Raw genomic sequence first — 12,056 nt, 5'->3', positions numbered from 1 at the left:
GCTTTAAACCGTGCGCCTACGCAAATTACACACTTGTTCTGATAACCTCTCCTCTTCCCATTAAACAAATTAACACTTCTAACAGCAACTATCACAGCCACACAGGGTCCAAAATTGACATGCTTCCTTTTGGTGCTAAATTCAGTGCAATTTGCAGAAAACTAAGCTGTACGTCTTAGTAGATCACATTTGTGTGATTCAATACCCTCCTCCCAACATTCTGTGCTCTGATGGCATTTCACAAGTGAACAAAACTAACACTGCACCTTTGCAGGAAATACCAACCAATAGCTATTTAAAGCAAAAAGAGGGTTTTTTTTTCCATTTGTAAAAATCTCCTGTGCCATTTTATTTATTTCCCACGCTTGAAAAGCTACAATGGCGAACCTGTATATCTGCAATTACCCTACCTTTATCCTGTGTATAAGATGTCCAGTTCAACTGTTTTACATTTTATGGGATTTAAATGCTCTTTGTAATTTGCTTTAGGATGATCTCCAGTGACAGGTTCAGGTGCCTGTCAGTTTTGTTTATCCGAGTAGATTAGAAGTCAGTTCAGCTGTTTTTATGAGATTACATGTGCTCCATTTGTAACTTTTACTGCAATTTCAGCTTTTCCCATTGTCATTACAGCAATGAATAACAAATGACACATTGCTAAAAGCTACTTAAATCTGACTGTGATCTTTGACTCAAAGGCGCACGGGTGTATGTGGGGGGTGGTGCTTGATATTTTGAGGTGGCACGCACGCACACACACACATACAGGTAGAATATTTAGCAGGAAAGCCTTACACACACACACACACACACACACACACACACACACACACACACACACACACACACACACACACACACACACACACAATCTACAGTTAACATAAAGATTCAGTAGGATGACTACACCCTTGCTTTTCACCTCACAGTTTAATAAGAAAAAAGGGTGGGGCTGGGAATGGAAGGGACAAGATGTGGATGTTTGTGATGTCTATGTGATGGCGAGTGAGCGGGTGTTACCTGCAGTATCTTGTCTCCGGGCTGCAGGGCGGAGGCGGCAGGCCCGTCATGCTGTACCCTAGTAACAAAGATACCCTATAAGTCAAAATGATACACCGTTAGGACAACACAGGGACACGATGGTTTAGAATCTTTGCCTTCTCATTCTCAACTCAATATCCAACCCTCCCAATAAATAAATAAATAAATAAATCACTTTTAAATATATGGCCAGTTCATCAAAGCATTCTCTTTGTTCACAATTTGGAGAGGCATGCAAATACTGCATACATATTTTGACACTGAAACTGTTATGTTGTAAGGTGCTTGTGTTTCCTTCAGATTAGCGGCTCTCTTAAAATTTACAAACACTGGGTGATAAAGCCCTCCCGAAGAGACAAAAAAAATTTAGCAGCTCTTTTTAACAATATAGACTTGGCATATATATAAATATATAAATATATACAGTAAATATTTAAAGATTATGGGAAGAAGAGTAGACGTGGGATGGGTTTCTCACTATGGGAAGGAAGTAGGTCGCGGGCAGGGCAGAAGAAAAATTCATCCCCCATATTTTCCCTCAATAACCCAAGGCAGAGATTGTAAAAACACCAACATCTTTTCACCGAGAGCTGAAAGATGTTTTTGGACACAGAAAGTGTAGGACAATGCACCTGTATCGACTCAACACGGTTCAACAGGTTGTGTTGAACACACGGATATATTTGCCATAGAGAGGTGACAAATAGGACGTGTAGTAGTGAGAGTGCAGCAGCACCTACATACTACAGTCTGTGAGAGAGAATGCAAGAACAAACACATATATTGCATGTTAAACAATTCCACAGGGGAAGGGTTAGTTCAGTGACTCCACGTGAAAACAGTGACATTTAGTATACAGTGAGCCTCATGCATGCATATACAGATAAAATAATTTCTTCACCAGGATACAAACTGGTTTCATTTTGCCTGCAAAATGCTGTGTACAACGCCGTTATTTGTGTCCATTCTTTACGGCGTCGGCACCTCGAACGGGTACGACAGCGTGGCCTTTCTGATCTAATATGAAGCTCACTGTACTTTACAAAAAAGTTTAGTAGGGGCTAAAACTGTGTAGCATTAGTCACACCAATTAAACATTTACACACAACAGAGCAGTTGCACACAGAGCTGCAGCATCTTGCAAAATCCTTCCATCTCCAAAAAAAACTTCTACACAATCGGGAACAATATTAGTAATGTTTCACACGGGGATTTTAGACTTTTCCTTTAAACATGTAACATGTGTTTGTATCTCAGCAGCTCAGTGCGCAACAACAGTACATCTAACAACAGAAGGGACAGAAAATTGGATTTTCAAATGTTCCTGACCCAGATTTAACAAAAAGAAAACATAATAAAATCCGTGTTCTGATCCTTAAAACCTTCAGTCTTCTGTTCTTAAACCGACCCTGAGAAGCTCAAAGATCAAAGCCCAGATCCCAATCCGGTCGATACATGAACTAATTCCCTGTCTCTGCTTGCCGAGTCCTAATTAGGCAGACGTAAAACTGGCCCAGTGGCTTAGAGGGCCTCAGTGAGTCCTGTAAGTCCAACATCGAGGCTATTATCATCATTGCTTCTTTTTAGACACCTGTTGATGACTTCTGATAGATTTTTGAAAGAGGAAAAAATTTATCATCAGGTACATGAGAGCGGTACTTAAAGAGGTATATTTTGTAAACTTTCAATTATTTGGAGATCTAGCCTGGAGATTATTCTGTTTCTCTGCAAAAAACAGAGACAGATAAAGCTACATTTTTAAAGAAGGTATTTTTTTCTGTTAGGTAAAGAGTTAAAAGCAAATATAGATTTAATTATTTTGTATAGTTGTGTTATATTTGGTGGTTTTGATACCAATTTCCTACTGTACCATCTGTGATTCACCTGGACATGTGGGCATGTCCCAGACCCATCAAAGCACGAGTGCAAATAACAAGCTGTCCACCAGGGGGAGCCACAGCCCTGTGGAATAGCCACAGCTGTAGTAGGCTCTGGGGATCCAAAACCACAGATGTATAATTTAGTAGTCAAGCTGTTTTCAAACATACAGCCCTTGTTAACTCTTTCACCTCGAGTTCATCTGAAAGCTAACACTGGCTTTAACCAAAAATAGCTGCAAACACATCAGACGACAAACAGATACACTCTCACGAATAGGCCAGAAAAGAGATTCAAAGAATAATCAAAGGCATCTGCTTCTAGTTTGAGTTGAATTTGGTGACAAATTGACGCCCGAGGTGACTACCGCTGATAAAACTCCGAAGCACCCGTTAATGGCTTCCGCTTGATGCCTCTCACGTGTGAATGAAACAACAGCGAGAACAAGGATTCAGAGGAGGATGCTTGTAACAGTTGCGGTTGTATCCCGGCACTGTAACTTTGACAGCAGACAAATATCCTCCATCTGCTCCCTCCATGTGACCCTGTGGGTTAGTTAGATAAAGCAGACATACAGTCTATATAACATGACACAGGGGACATCTAAATCAATATTTCACTTTAGAACATTTCCTTTGAACCATACATGCTGACGACTCAGTGGGAATCACTGCGAATATCCAGCAGATGAGCAGTGACTGACTGACACGTCCACTTTCGCCATTCGCCGGACGCCACAGTATGTATGGTAAAAGCAAGCGTTCGGTTCTAAAGTGAAACGTCACCAAGTGTTCCACAATGCCCACTGCTCCACACTAACTGGATAGATAACGTAACCTTATCTCGTATTCCTCTGACAAAATGTTCATCTGCATTGACTCCATTTTCTGCCCGTGTAACGCGGCATTAATAATGTACAAACTGCAGCTAGTGCAAGACCTATGGATACAAGCAGAGGAGGGAGGATTAAAATAACTGCACGAGTCAGCAACTGTTTCACCAGTTGTCTGCTTCAAAAACTAAAATGATGAACTGACAGTTTCCACATAATCAGTCTACTCCCGACTCGGAAGAAACTTCCCCGTTTGTTGCAAGGGTGCAATGGAAAGCACTCTTTCTGTGTGCTTTCTATTTATAGGGCAGTCGTCTCCTCTGTTGCTCAGAATAACAGTCAGTCAAAATCTGTCATATAACCCTGTCCTTAGATCAAAGTGGTGAACATCTGAAATCACCCACGGTGTCCCAGAACTGAGCAGCTTTCCCAAAATAGCAGTCAGAGCACCACGAGCAGCATCGCTCCTTTAGACTGACTGCAGCAGTGTGTTTCTAGGACAGACTGCCATGTGCAGCAGGCCTTGGGGAGCTGCAACCCCAACAGGCTCTCTGTCCTGGCATACACTGACAGACACTGTCAGACTCAGAAGTAGGAATGATAAGAGAGTTTGGCTTATCTTATATTTGCATGCATGTGGACATAGCAGTTTAAAGTTTGCTGACCAACCAAACAAGGAGCTTTGCCCTGGATGCTGTGCAGGTATTTAGATCACATCAAAACAACCCTAAAATTAAAGTATGTCAGACTCAAGTATCATAATCACTAGTGAGTCTAACAATGCTCAGATTTAGTTTTGGAAACACCCCCAATCACACCTTAGTGTTTCTTTACCAAATTAATAGCACAGCCCTACATGTAACATTATGCACTCAAACACACCCACAGCGAACCACGTTAAGCGGTTGCCCCACAGACAGACAAACAGACAGAGAAAGAAAACACTGCAGTAACAAGCAGCAGTTTCCATGGCAACTCTGAGGTAAAACCGGGGAGGCTGCGATTGGCTGGCAGGCCGGGTCAGGTCGTACCATGTCGGAGGGTTTGAAGGGGTTCCCCTGGCCACTGATGCCACCAGAGATACTGAAACCGAGACCAGGGTTCTTCTCTATTCTCACGCACAGCTACAGAGAGAGGAGGGAGAGATACAGGAAGAAAAGAAAAGAAAAGACAAGACAACAACTGAAAGTGAAATACAAAGTTGTGAAAAATCACCGCACAGACAGACAGTGACCAGACAACATGTGGAAGTGCGCTCGTGTGTGACGGGCAATATGTTTTGGCACCTATGCTGTATTGGAGGTCTTTTATGGAGCAACAGCTGAGGCACTGAGATCTTTGCTTTTTGTTTAGATCTTCAGGTTCCCACCTCAACTGGCACTCTAATCTCATGCTTTGAAATGTCTAATCTAATTTAATCCCATCTCTGTCACTTTTTAAAATGTTTCAGCCCAGGCTGTTGCAGTCAAGTGGCTAAAATTGCATTTAGAAGCATGAGATATCTCAAGATTTCCCCCTTTAGTTGACTGCTGCCTTGTATTGGTCTAATCCAAGAGCAAAGCAAGGTCTGCAGTTTAAAAGTTAATCTTGTACGGGTGGGAAAATTGCAATTTCCCAAATGGCCAGTTGAGGCTGGCTCCAAAAGTGAGTAAATTCCCCATGGATTCCAATGTTGGCCTAGTTTATATCAGAAAAAAAAAACATGTTTACAGCCTGTCAAAAGCTACACATCTAGACTTGGTTTTTGGTTCTGGTCAGCCCATCCAAGTCTGTAAATCTGTAAATTAATATTTCAGCATCTTGTTTTTAATTGTAATTAGCACAAACTAGCAGCCACTAGTAGGTATTTGTATGATATACACATCAAATCTTTGAATAAACCTAGCTAGTCTGTGAGAGAACACTAACTAGTGTTAGCTGATAAGTTAGTGTTCCACCCTTTTGGTTTCATCCAAAGAAAGGTGGCGAAGGATGGCGCCGTAATCGTCAAGCTTCAACACAGAACTCCAAAAAACCACTGTGTGATGCCACAGGGGCAAAGTCTAGCTTTCTTTTTATTAACAGAGTGAGTGCTACTGTGAAAATACAACTCCGGTAACTATGGTTATATCTGGTATCAATAAATTCTCCTTGCGAAACTGAGCATCTAATCTGAACCCTCCGTGTCCTCCTATTAATGAAACTGATGTAAACAAGCACTAATCGCTCTATGAGAGATTAGTTTGCGGGTTAGTTACCAAACAGCGGATCATGGAGATTGAGGGGAACTATTTTTCCAGTAAAGATAGAGCTAAACAAAGCTGAAATTAGTTACTGAGAGGTAACCCTACATGCAGGAGCATATTTATTCCATCAAAGCATTCACATTTACTGCTACGGAAATATCCCTTCCCCTATACTGCATACGTAATAGTAGTATAAGTAATACTGTATATAGTAATATTAGAAGAGCCCATTTTTGAAAAGACCTCCAATATTGCTTTTGGTGTGGTTGGTGCAGGCAGACACATGAACAGACAGACAGACAGATACCTGCTCCTGAAAACCATCCGTGCTCTTCTGGCCTTTAGTCTGCAACAGGCAGCGAGCGCTCTGAGGCCGTGGGTTGGTGTGGGTGGTCATAACGACCTGGTTGCTATGGCCCATGCCCTGGTTGACATGGTACTGAGGATTGGTAGCGGGCTGATGGGAGGTGTGAGAGGTATGGGGGTTGTACTGGGGTTGGTTTCCGGATTGGGACAGGGCCATAGGCAGACCACCGCTGGGGTAGGCCTGTCCAGGGGCTGTATGGAGAAAAACAGGCTGGTAGCATCTAACTCTAAAACAAAGCTTCTAAAATAGATATGTGTACATGCTGTTAATGTGAGGCCCATGGATTACTGCTGCTAATCAAGATTTCTACATTCTTGCTTAAAAAAGTCTCCTTGTGAACATTTATAAATAGAAATAAAATGATTTTATTGCCAATACCCTGGGACATGTTGCCTTGGTACTGTCCCGGCCCCCCAGACGGAACCACTGACAGCTGCATCCCTTGGTTGTATTGGCCTCCTTTGTTCATCATCCCATCGTAGCCCTGCTGACCCACCACACGATGAGGTGTAGTGGCCGAGGAGGAGGAAGAGGAAGTGACGATCATGGTGTTGTGTGATTGATGGGAAGGGTTATGGGAATGGGCGCTCTGTGGAAGGAGAGCGGGAATACATGTAACGTGTGATTAAGAGTAATTGCACAAATAGTTATCTTTATCACTGAGAAGATGCTCAGCATAAAAACAGAGATGAGATGCTTCACTGAGATGTGAACAGGTCTCACCTTTTTTAACAGGTTGTCAGGTGGGACGTCCCTCCTGCCTAGTGAATAGGGAGCCCACTGGTTGCTTCCTGACACCCCCTCCTGGTCATTGTCCAGCACGCCACCCTGCTGAGACGGGGTCTGAAAGAGACAAAGTGGTCATTACTGACAATGAACATTAAACTCTAGCTACCCCAGTCATGTCTTCCTATTATCTCCTGGAGTTTCAGACAGCTCATCTGAGATTCAGTTGGAAGAATGAACAGAGCTGGAACAGATTTTTCTCCTTCGAGATGAAGTCATGTTAGGCGGTGATAAAACCTGTGATATCGTGCTCAACGTGAACAGATTGTTTTTATGATTCCCCCTTTTTCCCACACCAAAAGCCCCCCTAAAAACCCGCTTAAATGAGAGGAGTTTTTCAGAAAAAACCTTGAAAAATTGTAACACAAAATGCCAATGGAGTCTAAGTAAAATGCCCTTCAAAATAAAAGTAACACATTTCAACAGGCGTTAATTTTACTTAGACTCCATTTCCATTTTGTGTAGCACTTTTCCCCAGTTGTACTACTTTTGCAGACAAATCACCATCTTCCATATAAACTGCTGGCAAACGATGGCAACCTGCAACCTATTTCAACCAGTGACTGGCAGCAACCTCCTACAAATACTCGAGAAGTGACTGCAGAATACACAGTTTTTCTTAGTGACCAACTGGTGGTTGCTAGATTGTCACCATCTGGTCCCCAGGCCTGTGTGACTGAAGCCTAAATGAGCCGTGCCCACATCAAACCACTGAGATATTCACAGAAATAGCGACTGAAACTTTAAAAAGTTTGAAATAGCAATTTGGTCTATTGCCATTTCAGATACTGATGTTTATAGTTTATATTGGGGTTTTTTTGCTGTTGCAAAGAAACAAAGAATGTGTCTTTAAAAAAAGTACTTGTTTTCACCTTCTAAGACATCATCAGCGATGGCTCCAACCCTAACTATAGCCCCCCCCCCCCCCCCCCCCTTTTTTTTATTTTTTTAAAAAGAGTCAATTCTATCTGTCTCCAAAATATAGAGTAAATATAGACTCATGAGTGCTAGGCTATCACCTAGCACTCATGAGTCAGACCTTAGAGGGTTAAAGTCATTCTGCCCTTCCTCTGGGCCTCTAAACCAGTCCAAAACCGATAATTAATGATTATCAGAAAATCAATGGGCACTACATTCAGAAGATGTCAGCTTCATAAGGCTGATGTGATATTGAAACAATATATTGGTTTATCCCTGGAAAAATAACCTGAGTAGTAATCTGTTTGTTTTCCAGAGTTTAGTGCCACTTCGTGGAGAAATGACAGCGATATTAAAAGCTGGTAACAGCTAAGCTGGCCTAAGATGATTGAAAACGCTGTAAATGAGGAATGCCTAACATGTGTCAGACAAAATTTGACAGACAGACTGTGACTGCTGCAAGAAAGGAAAAACAAGTTTCTGTTTGTTGTTATGGTAAGTGACATATTTCAAATTTTAAATCCTTTAAAACAAGCCACCACCAGGCTGCCACACTGGGCACTGAATGATTTCAAGTCATGCTGAGAAAAAAAACAAAAAAACCCACGGGATTTTAATGGCTTTCTCCAATTCTTATTGTTGGGTTGTAGACAGGGAACATATAACAGTGACTAAAATAGATTGCATGGTCATTGTTTTGTTTAAATAATAGTTTGTATTAGCGGCGAGAATGTAAAGAGGGAGTAGCTGAAGTTGTCTTTAATCATATACTGTAAGCATCAGTAACATTGTTCTTGGAGGGATACTCACAGCGTTAGCAGACGGAGGTGGAGGTAGTGGCAGCCAGCGGCCAGCAGAGGGCTCATGCTTAGTGTTATTGTAAAGGTTAAAGTTCAAAGTGCTGCTGCGCCCCTGGCCGTGACCCCCGCCCTGACAGAGCATGCCCAGCGTGAGCGTGTTGTGCTTTAGGACACCACTCTGATTGGAGAAGACAACATCACACGACATGGGTGAATGTGGGGAGGGGGGGAGGAGGAGGAAGGGGCGGAGCCAACACAGCGGGCTGTAGCATGGCGACAACACACTGTGAGCTCCACAAACAAACAAACAAACAACAATAACACTGATAATAACAGATACAACAACAGCAACAACAACAAGAGTGCAGAGCTGCTGAAAGCACAGAGAAATGTTAGCTAGTGATCGGTCAATACACACAGAACAGTGCGTCATACAGGCAACAACAGGTGGATCAGTTCATTCCAACATTTGTATGTAAGGCTTTTAGATTAGCTGTCGCGTAACATATCTGACAAACAATTAAACCAAACCTATAACCAAAAGACTTCATTTTTGATGATGCATCAGGCACCGTGTGATGGGTTTGGTGGATCATATTGTTTAGATTCTGCAGGTTTTTATCTTTTTTTCATAACTGCACGCTCCAGACCTCCTCCCTAGCATGTCTGATTGTCCTGTCTGCTGAGGTACTGCTTCTCAGTAATTAGTTTGACATTTTCAAAAATAGGCTCATTCGCTTTCTTGCTGGGAGTTAGATGAAAGGACTGATAGCACTCTCATGTTTGCAGGTAAGTATAAAACTGGAGGCCAAAGAAAGATAGAAATCCAGAAAACACCATTCAACAGCTCAATCCATCCTCAGTGCTCAAAATGTGAGAATTTGATTGGATTACTTTGCCTTTAGACAGTTTAAGCTGCACTTCAAGTCTGTAGCTTTTTATTTATCAATCTAAAGTATAACTGAGCTGTCACGAAAGTATTTTCCTAAATGTTACTCCTTTGCAGTGATACTATTGCACGATCCTTAACATGTGATTGTGCAAAACAAACAAAAAGGTGAAAATACAGTTTTTTTTCAGCGCCATTAAAATCCTAATATGGAGACGATCCTGCTGACTTTTATTTGTTCACAAAAAGAAAGACGATTTGAGGACACGACAAAAGATCAAAATATTTATCACAATACAGAATTTACTGCGCTGTCTGTCGTAGTGAGTTTGTGGTCGGTCAGGCTGACAGAGTGACGGTGTGAAGTGGAAACACATGAAGCCAGACATGAATCTGGTTAACCTTACAACACAGACTTGCACAAATACACACAGGGAGGGCTTCCGAATGCTTTCTATGTGTACGCGTGTTTCTCTCTTACGTGTGTGTGCACTGCACTGACATACCCTGTCCAGTCGTTTCGCCTCTATGTGCCTGAGTAGCTGTTGCCTCCAGTCGGCAGGCATCTTGGAGGTGATGTCTTCAGGTTTCTGGGGTACAACAGGTCTTACTTTGATGGTGTCATCGGGTGGCTTCTCGGGGCAGGTTGCCAGGGTGTAGTCAGGTGGCATCTTCTCTAGCAGGGCGGCCATGGTGGGACGGGCAGACACCGGACGTGCCTGAACACAAGGGAGTTAATATTTAAACATAAAAATGTACAAGGTTCATAATTAACAAGTGTTCATATTGGAACATTTTGTGGATAAAAAGCTAAATGCAAGACGGAGACCAAGTGTCAGTTTATCAAGTGGCAACAAATTAGTGTTTTTTAGGTATTAAATGACATATGTAATGCTATTTATGATGCTTACAGCTTGTTTCACTCCCACAAAGTGGTTTAAGGACTTAAATAAACAACAGACTAGTACCACTGGATGTTCCTCAGAAGGACTAGAACACTTAAACTGCTGTTTTATTCTGCCAACCACTTGCAATCACAAAAGGAAAGACAGTGTTGGTCAGTTGTTTAAATCAGTATCAACCCTACAGCATGTTACTAGTTCTGTGAGTGTGTACAGATAGGTTTTTGTGTCAATTGTTACTTTACGTGTACTAAAAAGCAGGAAGGACTCAAAACTCAATGCAAAACATTTAATGTATAATAGTCTCACTGTTTGCTTTCTTAGTTTAGCATCGATTTACGATGGACTGGCAACCTATCCAAGGTGTGCCCTGCCCCTCATCCAATTACAGCTGGGACAGCTTCCAGTCCCAGTATGACCCATAAGAAATTATCACTAAAAACACAGTACTTCTGAGACTAATCGCTATCTGCTTTAAAGGTGTCTTTGGGTGTATGTGTGTGTACATGTGTGAGTGGATAAGTGGATCGATGGACAGACGGAATTACTTTGAAAGGTGATCCAACCGGCAGCTGTTATATTTCAGTCTGGATCAATAGGTGGTCTGATCAACTGAGTGATACTGCTGCTGTTTAGCAAAGCTGGAAATATTACTAATAGCGATCAATGTGATTGGGTCACATGGCACATGTGAACGAAGATAACACAACAGCGATGCAAACATTACACCAGCTGCCTAAAGGTGAGGCTCTTTGTGTAACAGCTGGTGTGTTTTCCAACCTTCAGTTTTGAGTGTTGGCTAATGATGGCAGGAAAAAGACAGCGGCCACAAGCGCTCTATGTAAGCCCTTACGTTCATTCCCATGCCCAGCTTCTTCTTGTTGAAAGGTGCCAGATGAAGTGATCTGCACATCTAATCAGTATGCTGCTGGACACTTCACTGTGACTAATTTGGGAAAGTCTAACTTGAGGGAAATCCAGAATAGCCTGAAGGGATTATTTATGGACGAGGGATCGCCTTCAGAGATATGACTGAGGCAAAGGACACCAGTGCTATGCCTCTTAGTTCGCTACTACAAAAACCTGAACCTGAGTACCTATAAGAAAATGGAAGTGAAACAAAGCTATAATTCTGCATCCTCAAAGAGACGACATAAAAGCAGGCATATTAAAAGCAGGGCAGATTATTCTGCTGTGTTTCTGTGTTGTAACTGAATCACTGTGGCTTTTGACTGCTGACCACACAAAACAAGATATTTGAAAATGTCAGGACGGGATTTTGAAAATGGTGATCTGCCCCTGTTATTGTTTTAAGGCATCTTTAAAGAAGGCAAGTGATACTTAAGTGAACAAAAAGAAACTGGCAAATTTGCCTGTAAGGAAAATAACTGTTAGTTAGAGCCATTATGTTATAACTG

General features: G+C 42.1%; 1 protein-coding gene across 17 annotated transcripts in view; it reads right to left on the bottom strand.

Moving 5' to 3' along the window:
* Nucleotides 1-12,056, bottom strand: part of lrrc7 (leucine rich repeat containing 7) — a 148,860-nt gene that overhangs the window by 5,362 nt on the left and 131,442 nt on the right. For 12 of the 17 annotated variants that reach the window (XM_085253105.1, XM_085253106.1, XM_085253108.1 and 9 more), the window contains 7 exons: nucleotides 10,243-10,455; nucleotides 8,858-9,025; nucleotides 7,067-7,186; nucleotides 6,722-6,932; nucleotides 6,284-6,534; nucleotides 4,783-4,875; nucleotides 1,021-1,095 (listed from right to left, as the gene is read on the bottom strand). In XM_085253105.1, coding sequence (XP_085109231.1) covers nucleotides 1,021-1,095; nucleotides 4,783-4,875; nucleotides 6,284-6,534; nucleotides 6,722-6,932; nucleotides 7,067-7,186; nucleotides 8,858-9,025; nucleotides 10,243-10,455 — 1,131 coding nt within the window. The remainder of the gene's footprint in view (nucleotides 1-1,020; nucleotides 1,096-4,782; nucleotides 4,876-6,283; nucleotides 6,535-6,721; nucleotides 6,933-7,066; nucleotides 7,187-8,857; nucleotides 9,026-10,242; nucleotides 10,456-12,056) is intronic. The other 5 variants (XM_085253115.1, XM_085253116.1, XM_085253114.1 and 2 more) reach the window with 2 other exon arrangements.

The sequence above is a fragment of the Mchenga conophoros genome, linkage group LG17, assembly GCF_057382185.1.
Source record: "Mchenga conophoros isolate Kocher_MC1m ecotype Shallow Benthic linkage group LG17, M_conophoros_male_GT1.1, whole genome shotgun sequence".
In the NCBI taxonomy this organism is placed as follows: domain Eukaryota; kingdom Metazoa; phylum Chordata; class Actinopteri; order Cichliformes; family Cichlidae; genus Mchenga; species Mchenga conophoros.
This window is presented reverse-complemented; position numbering and strand designations above follow the sequence as displayed.